This window comes from Myotis nattereri, assembly GCF_964212035.1.
Source record: "Myotis nattereri genome assembly, chromosome: 1".
NCBI classification, from domain to species: Eukaryota; Metazoa; Chordata; class Mammalia; order Chiroptera; family Vespertilionidae; genus Myotis; species Myotis nattereri.
Window position 1 is genome coordinate 46,268,994 of NC_138075.1, and position 18,173 is coordinate 46,287,166.

Consider the following 18,173-nt stretch of genomic DNA (forward strand, 5'->3'; position numbering starts at 1 on the left):
TTGCACTTTAGTCAAGTCCTTTAGTGTTTCTGTGTTGTTTTCTTATCTGTGTTTTTTTTTTTTTAATATTGTGAGGAGAAATTATTATAACTGCATGCCTCACAGTGTTCAGAGTAGTATATATGAACTAAAAAGTAGAAGACATTGTGACTATTTTTTATTGAATTTATTAGGGTGGCATTGATTAATAAAACCATACAGGTTTCAAATGTACAGTTCTATAAAACATCTACAATACTGCATCATGTGCTTAGCACCCAAAGAAAATCTCCATCACCATATATCCCCCAATGCTGTCTTCCTCCTCCCACATCCCCCTTTCCCTCTGGCAATCACCATACTGTTGTCTGTGTCTGATTTTTGGTGTGTGGGTTTTTTTGCTTAAGTCCTTCTCCTTTTTCACACAGCCCCCCAATACCCCTTCCCTCTGACAGCTGACAGTCTGTTTTCTGTATCTATGAATCTGTTTCTATTCTGTTTGCTAGTTTATTTTGTTCATTAGATTCCACTAATCTTGGTGGCTTTTATTCGAGTTTATTAGGTTAGTAAAACCAGCTCATCTCATTTTATCATCTCGTGACAATGTTCAGCTTTTGAATAACATATGGAGAGCAGTAACAAGTTTGGAGCCTTGTGTAGGCATATATATACCCTTTCCTTAACTTTATAAAACTTGATGGATGGTTGATGTAGAGAAGTACTTTCTGGTGTTGATAGAGAGTTAAAAGGTTAAGGTCTTGAAGTCCTTGAAATGCTTTGAAATAGGAAAACCATGGACATATGTCATTATCTGCTTAGAACTCAATTCATTTTACCATAAAAACACTGAAATAAAGGGTGATTAGCTGTAGTTCAAATGGTGCTACAGTGTTGTGCTAGAAATATGTATTAAATTTTTATTTTTGATGGGATGGTACTCTAATTGCCTTTTAGGGCAGTTTTTAAAAAATCAAAATTCTGAGATATAATATATCAACACTAGAGGCCCGGTGCACAAATTCATGCATGGGTGGGGTTCCTTGGCCTGGCCAGTGATCGAGGCCTATGGGGGGGCGGGGTGGCTAGCCAGGGAGAGGGGTCGTGGGAGGTTGGCCAGTCAAGGGGAGGGGCCATGGGAGATTGGGAAGTCGGCCTGGGGGTGGGGCCACAGGAGGTTGGCTGGCTGCAGGAGGTTGGCTGTGGGAGCGCACTGACCACCAGGGGGCAGCTCCTGCATTTAGCACCTGCCCCCTGGTGGTCAGTGTACATCATAGTGACTGGTCGTTCTAGTCGTTCAGTCATAACGGTTGTTTAGGCATATATATATATATGCCTTTGAAATTTAGAGTTTGATAAGTTTTGGCAAATATAGATTTCCATGCAATCATGACTCCAAATGTAGAATGTTTTGCAGGAAGGATTTTTTTGGGGGGAGGGGGGATTTATTTTCTATATTTTGAATAACTTACTTACAAATGAACTTTTAGAACTGTGCCTTTTTGTAAGTTGACCTCTGCCTATATAGAGCTTTGAAACCTTGCTTATTTTGAGAAGCAATGTCATAGCTCCTTGACAATTTTGTCTTCATTACAGCATTGTACCAAGAACTTGTTTTAATAGTCTTTATAATACGTACTGAGAATTAGAGCAGTTTTCCTTGTCCACAGGTGTTTTTTATGCAAAGTGGCTGGAGAGTAAGAAGTAGGCCCTGATCTGGAGAGGGAGAAGCTGTTAAATAAGTAAATAAAATTTTTAAAACACCTGGTGCTCATTGACAGGCACTTCTCTTATAATGTTCCATCATGGATAGGAGTAGTTTTCAGCTTCCTTTCCAATTACCTTGGGTATCTGTTTAAACCTTTTTGTTCTAGTCCATCTTTCTATTTCATTATCATTGCTTGCCTTATAATTAGATTAAACCCACTCCGTCTGAATAAAAAAAATGTATGTAAATAGAGCTTTTCATTTGTTATTCATTTCGTATAATTTATCATTGACAGGTTACCACTATGAGTTATCCCTGACATGTTCCTAATGTGTTTTTTATATTTTTAGGCTTACTAATAATGTTCTCTGTTTTTATTGAAAGTTTAACTTTTTAACACTTTTATTAAATTTTGTGGAAAATAAAAGGGAGAAAAACTTTGTAAGCCCAATACCCTAACTAATATCCATTTTACACTTACTTTCAGTGTTTTTACATAATTATAACATGGTTTCCTAATTTTTTACATAACCAGATCTTATAAGTATATTTCAAAAACATTTTCATTGATATTTTAGAGAGAGAGGAAGGGAGAAGGAGAGAAAGAGAGAAATATCTATGTAGATTGACTGCCTCCTGCATGCCCCTTATTGGGGATTGAGCCCCACAAGCCAGGCATGTGCCCTGACCAGGAATTGAGCCAGCAACCTTTCTGTGCAGGGGATGACGCCCAACCAACTGAGTCGCACCAGCCAGGGCTAAGCATTCTTAATATTGCTGCCAAATCTCTTAAAAGAAAATTTTCATTTTTACCACAGTAAAACATAACATAGTTTAGAAAGTCAGTCCTATATAATAAAAGCCTAATGTGCAAATCAACCGAACGGCGGAATGACCGGTCACTATGATGTGCACTGACCACCGGGGGCAGACGCTCAACACAGGAGCTGCCCCCAGCCCACAGGCTCCAGGCCAGCTAAGGCAGGTGCCAGCAGGGACCCCCAGTTGCCCTGCTGGTCACCCCGCAGAGGGAGGCGACCAGAGGAAGGTGACTGGTGACGGGAGGGTGGGGGGGGAGGTGATGGGGTATGCCGACAAGTGGGTGGCAGCGGAGGGCACGGCCAGTGAGCAGGTGGTGCCAGGCCAGCCAAGGCAGATGCCAGCGGGGGGCCCCCCCAATCATCCTGCCAGTTGCCCCACAGATCGGCCCTGATCGCTAGCCAGGCCTAGGGACCCTACCCATGCACAAATTTCATGCATCAGGCCTCTAGTACTTTTATAAGGCTAGGTCCCATTCCTTTCTACCCTAGTTTCTGCTCCCCAGAGACCACCACTTTCTCTTTCAGCTATATCTTCAGTCATTTACCTTAAGATTTCCAAATAATATGGTTTTATTGCTGCTAATTAATGTCTACCACCAACACCACAATCCTCCCAGTGTAGTCATAACATTATTTTTGGCCACTTTGTATATAATCACAGCTAAGCCATATATATATTATAATTAAATTGCCTTTCATGTATGGATTTTGTTTTCCCTGAAGTTAATAGTTACTATGTTCCTTCCTTTGTGACTAATGTTAATTCATTTCTAAAGTCTTCTACAAAAGTGAAAATGTTTAAATCTGTCAATTTTTCTAACATATCCATTTTATTGTTTTAAAAATTTTTGCTGGAGCATTCCATCTTTTTGTTCCAATATGAACTGATTGCTTTCTACTCTGTCATCCTGGATTTTCCTTCACCATCATCCTGGAATTACATTGACCTCTCTCTGGAGTTGTTGCTTTCTGGCTTCAGTAGCTTCTTTCTTGGTTTACCTCTTTGTTATGGTGGAGCACATCTTCCAGCTGCTTAGTGAGAAAGAGTACATTGAAGACATTTTTTTGATACCCTGCCTATTTGTATTTTTATAAAATTCTCACCTGAGTTGAGAGAGAGAGAGAGAGAGAGAGAGAGAGAGAAATATCGATGTGAAAGATCAATCAGTTGCCTCCTGTAGATGCGCCCAACCACTCACCCCAACCTGGGATCAAACCTGCAGTCTTTTGGTACATGGAATAACAGTGCCCTATCAACTGAGCCAGACTGGCCAGGGCTATGTGTGCATTTTAAAAATTATTTCTTGAATACATCCCCACGATTCAAAATAATATAAAAACATATACATTGGGAAATCTGGGTCTTGTCCCATCTTGTTCACTCCATTCATCTCCCCTCCCCCATATAGATAATTACTTTTCTTGGTATTCTTCAGTATTTCTTTATGTGCATACAAACAAAAAATCCTATATAATAAAGCTTAATATGCTAAGTGTCTGACCGTTCATTCGACCATTTGACCAGTCGCTATGATGCTCACTGACCACCAGGGGGCAGACGCTCCTACTGGAAGGTTAGCTTGCTGCTGGGGTCCAACTGATTGGGAGTGGGCAAGAGGGGCCGGACACGCCCTGGAGCCCTCCCGTGGTCCATCCCCAACCCCAATCAGGACTGGGCAATGTGGCCCTAATCGGGACTGGGCAAGACGGGCCAGACACGCCCTGGACAAATCCATGCATTGGCCTGGTTTTGGCCCGATCCCTGCAGGCCAGGCCAAGTAACCCCACCAGTGCATGAATCCGTACACCAGGCCTCTAGTGTGTGTGTATATTATTTATATATTTTTTTTTCTTGTTTTTCCCTCTTTTTTATTTTTTTTTAATCCTCACCCAAAGAGTGAGGATCTTTTTTCCATTGATTTTTAGAGAGAGTGGAAAGGAGGAGGCAGAGGGACAGAGAGAGAAGAAAGAGAAATATTGATGTAAGATTGATTTGTTGCCTCCCACACCCACCCCAACCAGGGGTGGAAATCAGACCTGCAACCCACGTACATGCCCTTGATAGGGAATCGAACCTATGACTCTAACCAGTGAGCAATGCCGGCCAGGGCTCCTTCTTTCTTACTCAAAAATTAGTTCACTATATACAATGCTCTGCAGCTTGTTACTTCCACTTAATTATCTTGGAGATCTTTCTATAGTCATACATAGACAACTTGGTCATTCTTTTTTTTTTAATAGCTCTATAGTACCGAGTTGTATACATGATTTATTTAACCATTCCCCTATAGATGAACACTTGGCTAACCATTGTGGGGTGTGTTTTTTTAATATATGCTTTTTTAAAACTCCTTCAGGTGGATATGGACAAAAGTGGTGAAATGCGGCTTATAGAACTGGATGAATCTTTCAAAAGTGAACATACTGTTTTTGTAACACCACCTGAGATCCCCCATCTACCCAATGGTGAAGAACCCCCTTTACAGTACAGGTATTCAAGAGGCGAATGTTTGAGATTGAAACAGAGAAGCAATCCATCATCTGTGATGTAGCTTTCTAAGGAATGGTATTTTCAAAAATCCAAACTTTACAGATCCCTAATTTTTAGGTGGTAAGCAAGCTTATCCCACATCCATTATTAAGTTTTGAGGTCTAAAAAGAAAAAAATTATAATTTTGCATAATATAGACTTGGGAATGGGAAGTTCTATATCTGCAGAAGTATCTGTTCTCATAAATGTTGATTACATTCAGTTAGGACTCTACCCCCACCAAAATACAGCATTTTTATTATAAAATGTTGATTTTTGTTTCTCACTAAAGCTGGTTTCCTCACTCCCCTGCCCCCCCCCCCCACACACATTGGTTAATGTGTAATTTTTTTAGGTTATTAATTATTCCATGATTTTTTAAGTCAAGGAGATTCAGAACTATTGGAATTGGTGGTTATTAATTTAGGAAATTTGGCCAGATGCTTCTAAGTGCTTGGTTTTTAGACTTGAATGACACATAGTTCCTGTCTCCAAGTCTAGAAAAAAGTTCTAATAGAGGTAGATTTATTATACATCTATCTATCTAGATATATTTTGTACATATACATTTGTTATATACGATAGTTTCTAGTATATATTTTTACTTAAAATAGTATTTCCTTTTAGATTTTAAATTATTTATTTCTTCTCTAATAACACTCCTTACTTTAGTTAAAGATTCTAAAACCATTTCTCACCTATCATTCATTAAGTCACAGTTTGTTATTTTTATTAAGAAAGGATTTTTCAGGACATCCTTATTTATAACCCAAATTATTAAATTTGAAAAAGTGGTGTAACTGATGTTTGTAAATATTCATAGTTCACTTGATTCCAGCCCTTTACATCTATTGATGATGTTATTCATATCATTTTTAAAAATACATATATTTTTATTGACTTCAGAGAGGAAGGAAGAGGGAGAGAGAGTTAGAAACATCAATGATGAAAGAGAATTGATTGGTTGCCTCCTGCATGTCCCCTACTGGGAATCGAGCCTGAAACCCAGCATGTGCCTGACCTGGAATCGAACTGTGACCTCTGGGTTCATAGGTTGACATTTTCAACCACTGAGCCACACTAGCCAGGCTCACTTATTTATTTTATTTTTTTTTATCCTCACCTGAGGACATTTTTTATTGACTTTTAGAGAGAGGGAGAGAGAGAAACATCAATGTGAGAAACATCAGTCAGTTGCATCCCAAACATGCCCTATTCAGTGGCAGGGAGCGAACCCAAAACCCAAGTACGTGCCCTTGACCTGAAATCGAATCCGAAATCCTTTTGTGCGAGAGGGCTGACGCTCTAACCAGCCAGGGCTGTACATGATATTTCTAAGACTCCTTTTGGTATGTTTACTAATATACTTTTGGGGGTTTAGTTTTAACTTTTTAATTCAAATTTTACTTTAAGATTTAGTCCTTTAATAAGACAATTACTTAGCTTAAAAAGTTCCCATTTTTTAAAGAAGCTAAGTCATTTTTCCCCCTTGAGATTGCCCAGTATAATTTTGGTGTAGTCATCCCCATTATTTGAAACAATTTAAATTTCTTTAATCAGCACAGTCTGATCTCTTAATAAGAGATGATCATATACTTAGATTTTCTATATAAAATGATAAGGCAATAAGTTTCCACAGGATACACAGAATGGTCTTTTCACACCGTGTACATACAAAGAATTTTTAAGGGTCAGGATTTTCCTGAACTTTGATATTTTATTGCTATTTAACATTCAGTCCTTACCAATATTTTATTATTCAACTGAACTTGCTTATATATAATCGATATAGTTTGCCATCTTTTATTATTGTTTTCTTTGTCATTAATTAAAACTATTTTATGCCTTTAAGAATATTATAAAGTAGGTTAAGTTTGCTGTTCAGGGGCTCCTTCTGTTCTTTTCAGTATGTCTTTTTCTTAGCTGCTGCTGTCCTTTAAATGCCCAAACACGTTCCTCTAGAACCCAAATTAAACCCACTTCCTCATAGAGCTACCTAGTCTAATTTTTCTTCCTCTTCTCCAACCTCTTCAATTTTCTTTTGTGTAAATGAGGCCCTGAACCTGCTAGCTAACCTGATAAACCAATTCATGACAATATGAGAGCTTGTTCTGGTGTGCTAATACGTTATTTACATTTTTTTTAAATATGGAACGCTTCATGAATTTGCATGTCATCCTTGCTCAGGGGCCATGCTAATCTTCTCTGTATCGTTCCAGTTTTAGTATAAGTGCTGCTGAAGCAAGCACTGTTATTTACATCTTTTTAAGAGGGAGGTTCTGCAGTAATTAGTTAATTCAAAGCAGTGATATTAATGACTGTCCTGTTTGAAAGAGTATTGATTTGGTGGGCCCTTTACCAACTGTCATATTATCTGATAAGTTTGCTATATATTTACACGAATACTACCAAAGTACTTGAGTTACTTTGTAGTTTAATGTCAATTCAGCAAAATTTTTTCCTCCAAAATATATATTTGAGTTTATGTTTGGCTATTACATTTCTAAATATTATAAAAAGAAAAGCAACATTAGCATGAATATTTGTTGAGTATATATTCTAGTCTGATGGAGAAACATAGGATAAATTGTTGGCCATACATTTTTTTAGCATGTAACCAGTATGATATAATCTATGTGTGCTTGAAGTTTTCTTTTTCTTTTCAAAAACAGCTATAATGGATTTCCAGTTCTTAGGAACAGTTTATTTGAGAGACCTGATGGATTTCTACAAACACAAAAGAGCAAATTGCCTTCAAAATCAAGTAGTCCTAGTAGTCCTTCTCCTATGTTCAGAAGAACAAAACAGGTGCTTTGAAAATTTTGCATTTTTCATGTAATCGAATATTAGAACAAAAGTAAATATGACACTTATCCTCCCATAATATACTTTACCACCTCATATATAACTGTGACTAGATTAAGCTCCCTGAAGCATTCTGAAGATAATTTAGAGTAAGTGGACTTCAAAAAATTAACTAGTTCTAGAACTCTATTTTATACTAGAGGCCCAATGCACGAAATTCGTGCAAGAGTAGGCCTTCGCAGCTGGGGCGGCTACCTCGATCCCTCCCTCGCAGCCAGGGCAACTGCCTCCATCCTGTGGCTGTAGCCCCAGCTTCATCTGGAAGGTCATCCGGAAGGACTGCCGGATGGCCATTCGGTTGATTTGCATATTATGCTTTTATTATTACAGATATGATATAATAAAAATTCAAGCAGAGGCTTGAATATATATTAATTACAAGCAGATTTTATTAGGGAAACATTATAAAAGCAAGTGACTTATACCTGTTCAACACACAGTTAAATAAGGATGCCATGTGTGTAAATTAATTAATGAGATCTTTGCATTTTTCTCTAGGAAATTAAATCAGCCCATAAAATTGCCAAACGGTACTCTTCCATTCCTCAGATGTGGTCTAGGTGTCTGCTGCGTCACTGTTACGGACTATGGTTTATTTGTCTCCCAGCTTATGTGAAAGTATGTCATTCAAAAGTCAGGGCACTGAAAACAGCATATGATGTGCTTAAAAAAATGCAGTCAAAGAAGATGGATCCACCTGATGAGGTAACAATTATCTTTAAAATGCCTTATTTCTATATTTATGGACATAGGTGTTTTGTTTCTGTACACTTTTGAATATACTGTGTTTCAGGTGTGCTACCGCATTCTTATGCAGCTCTGTGGACAATATGATCAGCCAGTGCTTGCAGTTCGAGTGCTTTTCGAAATGCGGAAAGCTGGTATTGACCCCAATGCCATTACTTATGGTTATTATAATAAGGTAATTACTTTTTTTTCATGGAGAAAGAGTATAAATTTTGTGATTATACAATCTTAATTTAATGGCAGAAGTTGATGCAGGGTTTATTTGACATTTATTTTGGAGTATTTAAAATATATTTTGTAAATCAAGTAAAATTTTTGTGCTATTTTGTGTTATACAATCTACTTAGATATTCTTTAGTTTGAATCTAAAGCCAATGTGTTCATTTATAAAAATTATTATACTAATTATTTTTTTTTTTTTTAACAAATAGGCTGTTTTAGAAAGTACCTGGCCTTCACGAAGTCATAATGGCTATTATCTTTGGACAAAATTAAGAAACGTTGTTTTAGGAGTAGCACAGTTCAAAAGAACTTTAAAGAAACATGCACGCTTATCACAAACAACTCTCTCAGGTAATTAAAGATTTTTAAGTATATATGTGTTTAATTTTTTTCTTTAAAATTTATTGACTAGTTATACTTTACATTTTTTAGAAATTTTAAATACTCAAGTTATTGAATGTTGTCTAGTTTTTATTGCTATTAAGCAAATTCTGATTGGAGTATTCTTCACATTTAAAAACACAAAATTTTACTTTTTTTCTTGTAACTTATACTATCAACTGTTGGTGGTCTCGTTTAGTATTCGTTAATGATTCACAATAGGGTTCTTTGTTACAGTTGGATTTGCTAATTATGTGGCACTTTTTGTATTCAGTATTAGTAGATACTAGCTTGAGCAACAAACTGATGTGTGTTTTTGGTATCTCCCTGAGTAGTAAAATGCTGTCAAATTGTGTTCTTAAGCAGATGGCAGTGACCTGGATGCTGTTAGTCATGGCAGCATGGATAGTGGTCATGGGACACACACTGTGGAGCAGGCACCTTTTAATACGGGTTTAATCAAAGTATATGCTACTGATGATAGATCTAGTACAGGTTTGTTTGTGCTTATGTATACATATATTAAAGTACATTTTAAAAATTAGATTTGCTCTCTGGTCTTTTCAGGATTTTAATTTTCAATGATGTATTTAACTCATTTTTAAATTTTATATATTAGGTATTTGATGTTGCATTTAATAACTATATGCAATTTTATTCATTCTTTATTTGACTAGAAATAAAAGTTTAAGAATTTATTCAAGTATTTAGTCCATGATAAGCCAATTAACCTTGAATAGCACACATATCTCTTCATATCAATTTTATAGGATAAGTTCTTTGTAATTATGAAAATTTAGAGTTTTAAAAAAAGAAACTTATATCTCTGATCTGTGTTAATAGTACCATATCAACATCAATTTACTGTTTCATATGAGATATTATTATTGGGAAAGCTGAGTAAAGGGTACACAGGAACTTTCTCAGTACTGTATTATTTTATAACTAGAGGCCCTGTGCACGAAACTCGTGCATGGGAGTGGAGTGTCCCTCAGCCCAGCCTGCACCCTCTCCAATCTGGGACCCCTCAGGGGATGTCCGACTGCAGGGGATGTCCATAGGGATCAGGCTTAAACCTGCAGTCAGACATCCCTTTCACAATCCGGGACTGCTGGCTCCTAACCACTCGCCTGCCTGATTGCCCCTAACCACTCTGCCTGCCAGCCTGATAGCCCCCTAACTGTTCCCCTGCCGGCCTGATTGACGCCTAACTGCTAGCCTGCTGGCATGATCGTCTCCAACTGCCCTCCCCTGCAGGGCTGAGGGGACTGGGGGACCCCAGCTGGATGAGGCGGGGCTGAGGGGACTGGGTGCCGCCATCTTGTGGCTGTGGGTGCAGCCATCTTGTGAGGGTGTGGCAGTCAGTTAGCATATTCCCTCTTTATTGGCTGTGGGCGTCACCATCTTGTGAGGGTGTGATGGTCGATTAGCATATTTCCTCTTTATTAGGTAGGATTCCTTCTGAGTCTTAAACTATCCTGTATAATAAAAGGCTAATATGCAAATCGACCCAACGGTGAACAACTGGTCACTATGACATGCACTGACCACTGTGGGCAGATGCTCAATGCAGGAGCTGCCCCTTGGTGGTCAGTGCACTCCCACAGGGGGAGTGCCAGAAGCCTAGCGCAGCGGCGGTGACAGGAGCCTCTCCTGCCTCCATGGCAGCACTAAGGATGTCTGAATGCTGGCTTGCTTAGGCCCACTCCCCCACGAGGAGCAGGCCTGAGCTGTCTGTCAGACATCCCCTGGGGGCTCCCGGACTGCAAGAGCGTGCAGGCCAGGCTGAGGGGCCACCCCTCCAGCCCAGTGTAGGAATTTTGTGTACTGGGCCTCTAGTATTAAAATAAAAAGTTACAAATAAATAATTTCAGTATATATAAAATTTGTAGCATTCTAGCACTGAAGGTGGCATTAATTTCATTAAAATAGATTTGTACATAGCCTTCTCTAATATTAAAACTGAAATATTTTAAAAATAAATTACTTGAATAATTCTTTCCTTTTTATTATTACATTAAAAATGTACATATGCTTTTTAAATATGAGGTACCTCTTAATAGACAGAAATTTTAAATTTAAAACTCCATTCATAAAATGTAAATTCTTCTATAAAGGCATAAAATACAAAGTTTTACTATCTCTGCAAACAGTAACATTTTGGCTTGTCTCCTTTTATGCCTGCCTTTAAGAATATAAATATAAGCTAATTGTGTTGAAATGTAATTTTCATAGTTGTTTTTTACGGGGCTGGTTTTATTAATTATGCAATGTGAATATAGTAATTAGCCATTGCAGTCAACCTCAGACATTATCTCTTAAAAATGAAGGAGTCTATTTTTTGTTTTTAACTATGGCCTTTAAAAAAAAAAAAGACTATCTTAAAACAGTACAGGACCTAATAAGAGCATGAATTTCAAGATTATCTTCACATTTTTAACTTACTTCTTTGGGAATAGAGCTGAAAAATTGATTACTAAAAGTACAAACTCAAAAGTATAACAGTTGTATTAAATACCTAGTGATACTTAGTAAAGTTTCCTTGGATAGTTCTTTACAAGTATTTAAACCATTCCATATATAGTTTCTCATATAATCATAACAACTGTGTGTATTATAACTCTTGAAATTAGAGATTCAAACAAAAAAGGTTATATGGTTTACTTTAAATTATGTCTGCTAGGATAGAGAACTAGGTTTCAAAACCTTATGTCTTGAATCTAGTGAAAATAATTTGCTGAAAAGTAAACAATCTCTAACAGTATAATATATTAGAAGTTTTTTGTATCAATGCAACTTTTGCATTTCTTAAAAATAACTTTAACATGTTCTTTTTCTCATTCCCATGTATTTGTACTTAAGTGCAATTTGGTATTCAGTTGAATTTTCAGAAAAAGTAATTACCTATTTATAAACTTACATAAACCCTTTTTTTTTTTTTTGGTAAAAGTATTTAGACATTCAGCTTCCTGTGTGTGAAGGCTCTGTTATGAATTCCCTGCAGATTTTTCTTCATTGCTTAGTTGGAACTCAGACTTTTACTAGAAAGGTCATGGACTTGTATAAAGAATGTCCGGTTTGTCTTTGTTTTTTGGAACCCAGCTAGTAGTGTGCATGTATATGCTTTTGACTACAGCATGGAGCAAAAAATAAATTATTTTGAGATTATCCCTTTCTTACTTTAATAGAGATGGGGGATGGAATCTAACAAAATAATGCTTCCAATTGAAAGTTATCCAGAAAATTCCTATAAGTAAATCGGAATAGTAATGCGTTGCTCCTAATTCCATTTCTCAGTAAAGAAGTTTATGATAAACACCATACGGATTTTTTTTTTTCTAGGTGGCCAGTCTGATCTTGGATATAATTCATTATCCAAAGATGAAGTTAGAAGAGGAGATATATCTACTGAAGACATTCAAGAAGAAAAAGATAAGAAAGGGAGTGATTCTAGTTCCTGTAGGTATTAAGTTGATATTGTATAAAGTTGTGGGCTTATATTAATAATAAATACAACTGGCTTTTGGTATAAAAGTACTAATTTTATTTTTCACTTTCCTATTATAACTCCTCTTTCCTCCCATTACAAGCTCTCTCTACCACTTAATATTCCAACATACAAATCTTCATGTGTGAAGTGTATAGTTTTAGTGGCACAGCCACTCTCAAATTACTAGTAAATACTATTCTTCTTGTAATAGAAATCTATTTCTTCTGACAGTGAATCTTTTTTTTTAATCCTCACCTGAGGGTATTTTTTATTGATTTTAGAAAAAAAGGAGGGAAAGAGAGAGAAACTTTGATGTGAGAGAGAAACATCAATCAGTTGCCTCCTGTATGCGCCCCAACTGGGAATCAAACCCAAAACCTAGGTAGGTGCCCTGACCAGGTTTGAAACCTGAAACCTTTTGGTCTACAATGCTCCCACCAACTGAGCCACACGGCCAGGGCCAAACAGTGGCTCTTTCCTGAGGTTTAACAATATTTTTATTTAATGCTTTTATTAATGGTCTGTTGCATATATTCTCACCCTTGCCTCTTCCCATTGAAAACAGTGTTTTACAACCAAAGAAGTGATATAAAATGTATGCATGGACCTCATTCATAACCAGTACATAGTAATTTGATATATACCTTGAGACCTCAGATCAGTGTAATTACTTGTGATTGACAAATTCATACAGAGGTATTTGATAATTTCTTATTACCTATTTGGAGGAGAAATATTTAGAACTAAAAGCTACTTCTTCTTATGCCTTATATGATGCATATAGTTTTCATCTTACCAATTTCATTTTAATCTTTACAGTATCAGAGAGTGAGAGTGCAAAAGGAAGTGCTGATTGTCTTCCTAAGCTCAATTATCAAAGTTCTTCCAGTATAGTTCGCCTCAGTGGTACAAGTAACAACAGTGCTGATAAAATATCGGCAGAAGGCACAGGTAAGTTGAATAGTATACCTCTGTTATGTGCTGTATATCTTGTATCTGTATTTCTAGTAAATATTTATTTTTTTAAGTATTCATTCTCCAGGATTATTTTTTATATATTTGTGCATCCTCACATAGTATAGTTTAGTAGCTTGAATTCTGTATTTTATAGTATACTTTATTCAAGTTTTTATGATAAGAAAGTATAGGGACAAACTTATAAGCTACATACTATATTTTGAGTTTGGACTGTTGGGACTTTTGGGAAGGGAGAAGTGGGAGCAATTGAGATGATCAGTCTGAGAGTACAGTATACCTCACCAGTTTTTAAATTAAGCTTATAAGCTTAATGAAGACATTGTTCCTGGTTTTTCAGGGGCAAAAGGATAGTCCTTCAGATTGTTTAGATACCAATACATAATATTTTTTCTTTTTAAAGTGCTTTTTATATATTATTTTATATTTATTAATATAGTAATGCTTGCTCGGCCAATGTGGCTCAGTGGTTGAGCATCAACCTATGAACCAGGGGGTCTCTGTTAGATTCCCAGCCAGGGCACATGCCCGGGTTGTGGGCTTGATCCCCAGTAGGGGCCATGCAGGGGCAGCTGGTCGATGATTCTCTCTCATCATTGATGTTTCTATTTCTCTCCCCCTTTCCCTTCCTCTCTTTTTAATCAATAAAAATATATAAAATAATAATAATTTATTGTGGATAAAACTATCACAGCTGCCTTTAATTGGTTTGGTTTTTCATTTTTATAGGCAGAATACTCAGATTTTTAAGGTCATCTAATACAACCATAATTGTAGTAACTATTGTTATTTAATCAATTTAGTGGAATTAACATGAATATTATTTACAACTAGAGGCCCGGTGCACTAAATTTGTGCACTGGAGGGGGGGATCTCTCAGCCCAGCCTGCTCCCTCTAGCAGTCTAGGAACCCTCCGGGGTCCTTAGCACTGCCCCGGAGACAGGAAAGGCTCCCACTACCGCCACTGAGCTCAGCAGCCATGAGCCTGGCTTATGGCTGAGTGGTACTCCCCCTGTGGGAGCACACTGACCACCAGGGGTCAGCTCCTGCGTTGAGTGTCTGCCCCCTGGTGGTCAGTGCACGTCATAGTGACTGGTTGTTCCGCCATTCTGTCGATTTGCATTTTAGCCTTTAATTATATAGGATAATATTATTAAGTATACCATGAGTAAATATTAATTTTAATTTATAAGTTTTAAAAAGCAGTGCAGTCTAACATCTAGGAGTATACCTTTTATAGTTCGTCAAATCTGGGTTTTAATCCCAGTTCTGTCATTTAAGGACTGGATAACTTTGGGCTATATAATTAATCTCTCTCAAGCTATAAGGATGTTGGAATAATTATGGGTAGACAATGTAAGTAAAGTGCCTAGTATAGTATCAGTCAAATAGCAGACACTTGATGAGTGCTTACTATTAACATTTTCATTATTAGTATTTAAATATTTAAGACAACTTATAATAGCACATTACATTTTTTATGGCTAAAACTTTTCTTGTTTTTCAGAAAGCACATCTGAGCCACTCTTAATATCATCGTTTGAGGATACAAATGAAGCAGGAAACATTCAAAGTAGATGCTTCAGGAAAAGAGATAAAAATGGCAGTGAACCTAATTTGCAGCAGCAAATGTCCTGGGGAAATAGAAACCGCAATCACAGTGGAGGAGTAATGATGGGACTTATGCTCAATAGAATTAACCAGGAAGCAAACCCTGGAGATATGGTTGAAAAATTAGGAGCTGATGCAAAAATTCTTTCACATGTTATCTCAAAAAGCAAAAGACCAAATAGTCTTGATATTGGAAGTCCATCTTTACGATCAAAAAGAGATAGTCTAGAAAAGGAATCTAGTGATGATGACACACCTTTTGATGGTTCTAATTGTTTGGCAGATAAAGTGGATTCTCCAGTAATTTTTGACTTAGAAGATTTAGACAATGAAACCTATGGGTCAAAAATGGGATATGTTGCCACACAAAATCCCAAAAGGATTCAACGTATGAATAGCAGCTTTTCAGTAAAACCTTTTGAAAAAACTGATGTTGCAACAGGATTTGATCCCCTCTCTCTTTTGGTTGCTGAGACTGAGCAGCAGCAAAAAGAAGAGGAGGAAGAAGATGAAGACGAAACCAAAAGCGTTTCAACACCATCTGCTAGGCGTGATTTAGCTGAAGAAATCGTGATGTATATGAATAACATGACCAGTCCTCTGACAAGTCGGACACCAAGCATTGATTTACAACGGGCATATGATGATAAATTAACTGATAAGAAAAGTCCAACATTGGTCAAGGCGTGTAGAAGATCTAGCTTGCCTCCTAATTCTCCTAGGCCAATGAGACTTACCAAATCTAAAAGTTATACAAAAAATGAAGACAGACCAAGGGATAGACTCTGGTCTTCTCCTGCCTTCTCACCTTCTTGCCCATTTAGGGAAGAAACTCAAGATGCATTTACCCATTCATCACCTTCATTTAATTTAGATACACTACTAGTACCTAAACTGGATGTTCTAAGGAACAGTATGTTCACTGCTGGAAAAGGCGTTGCAGAGAAAGCAAGCAAATGGTATTCAAGGTTCACCATGTATACCACATCATCTAAGGTACGTATTGTTAGTATTTTCTACTTTTCCTTTTATCCTTCACCACCAAAATTCCCTTACTTGTAGAGATGTCTGGGATTGTTTTTTACATTCTCCTTAAACACAGTTTTGAAAAAGGATTCTTCAGATGTCTGAGGTTTGTAAGTATCAGAATTAAAACTTGAAAAGAATTGACTAAGGTTATGTTTATAGTTAGATTTTGGAAGGAAGTGGTTTGTTGCTAGAGTAAAAGTTAGTGTCATCTGAAAATGCTCACTTCATTATTTCCTTCAAAATGAACATTTTTTTTCAGACAGTGTCCAGCATGCCTTCAAAACTTACCAGCCAGGCATAGGGCTTTCCTGGTTAGGGTGTAGTAGCTTGTGAGCTGTCTACATATCTCCTAAGAACAAAAAGCTAGATGAAAGATAGAAAGTAGCGTTCAAAGTCATCAGAGAACTGCGGAAGCAATTAGACAGTAGAGGGACAAGATTTTAGGGAGAGGAGACTTGCAGAGGTGAGCTGAAGTTCTATAGCTACTTTTTCCCTGAGGTCATTTGCTTGTTTTGAGCATAGAGCAGGAGTTTGCAAATCCAAGCTTTGCCATATCAGAGGGCTATGGAGAGGTGAAGGGGGCAGCAGAGCTTTGGAGATCTTATGTAGAGCTGGAGAAATAAAATTGGAGACTTGAGGGTCTTCGAATACACAATTTTTTTCCTTCAAGACATTTTCCAAACGCTGAAAAGACAGGAGGCTAAAAAAAGGTAAGCAGCCCTGACCTGTTTGGCTCCGTGGATAGAGCATCAGCCTGCGGACTCAAGGGTCCCAGGTTCGATTCTGGTCAAGGGCATGTACCTTGGTTGCGGGCACATCCCCAGTGGGGAGTGTGCAGGAGGCAGCTGATCAATGTTTCTCTCTCATCGATCTTTCATACTCTATATCCCTCTCCCTTCCTCTCTGTAAAAAAAAAAAATCAATAAAATATATATATATATATTTTTTTAAAAAAAGGTAAGCAGAAAGTCTCTGACAGATAAGAAGTTTTACGGTACTGGGAATATAATAGCTAGAGTTCATGAGCTGCTGGGCAAGGGGGTGGAGGTGCTGGTTAATACACTAAGCCCTTAGTTGGAAGTCCTGTAGAGCTATACCTTAGGAGCATTGGCAAACTGGAGGTAGACTGGGCCTGACCAAAACTGAAACCCAGGCTTGACTCAGTTCAGTCTGTGGTTAAATTAAAATAATCAGCCTTTATCAGAAAGAGGAAAAAGTGTACCCTTTCTAGAGAAATAGAACAACATCTGGAGTCCATACAATTTTTTATATTCTGTCGTTCAATTAAAAATAGTTATGCCAAGAGACAAGACCATAACTAAAAAACAAAAGAAAAACAGATATTGGAAATAGATCTTTAGGAGATCCAAATACTTGAATAGCAAGAGACTTTGAAATAATTATGTTCAAAAAAATACATAAAATTGGTTTAAAAAATAGCTCCCAAGTTAGAAAATTTCACCAGATAATTATTTATTTAAAAGAATCAAATATAGCCCAGCCAGTGTTGCTCAGTGGTTGAGCATCAACTCATGGCCCAGTAGGATTAAAAGAACAGCAACAATGAGATGTAGCCAAAAAGCCCATAAAAATGTAAATTTTATAAATAACAACTCAGTAACATACACTTGACTAGAAAAAAATGTATTATCTGGGCAGTAGAATTATAGATATTAATTTTTTTCTGTCTACAAAAATTTGTATCTAGTAGATTTTCTTACGGATTATGGTATAAACAGAAAAAAATTATCGTTGGTGTTCTCAAAAGTGAAAACTATAAATATATGTCTTTATAGCCTGGATTATTGTGAAAAAAG

The 18,173-nt window shown here is 37.1% G+C and overlaps 1 protein-coding gene across 1 annotated transcript in view; it reads left to right on the forward strand.

Moving 5' to 3' along the window:
* DENND4A (DENN domain containing 4A) overlaps positions 1-18,173 on the forward strand; it is a 107,202-nt gene that overhangs the window by 76,032 nt on the left and 12,997 nt on the right. The window contains exons 16-24 of the mRNA XM_081094276.1: positions 4,863-4,996; positions 7,708-7,843; positions 8,399-8,605; positions 8,694-8,822; positions 9,079-9,220; positions 9,614-9,745; positions 12,593-12,709; positions 13,560-13,691; positions 15,224-16,323. Of these exons, the coding sequence (XP_080950402.1) occupies positions 4,863-4,996; positions 7,708-7,843; positions 8,399-8,605; positions 8,694-8,822; positions 9,079-9,220; positions 9,614-9,745; positions 12,593-12,709; positions 13,560-13,691; positions 15,224-16,323 (2,229 nt within the window). The remainder of the gene's footprint in view (positions 1-4,862; positions 4,997-7,707; positions 7,844-8,398; positions 8,606-8,693; positions 8,823-9,078; positions 9,221-9,613; positions 9,746-12,592; positions 12,710-13,559; positions 13,692-15,223; positions 16,324-18,173) is intronic.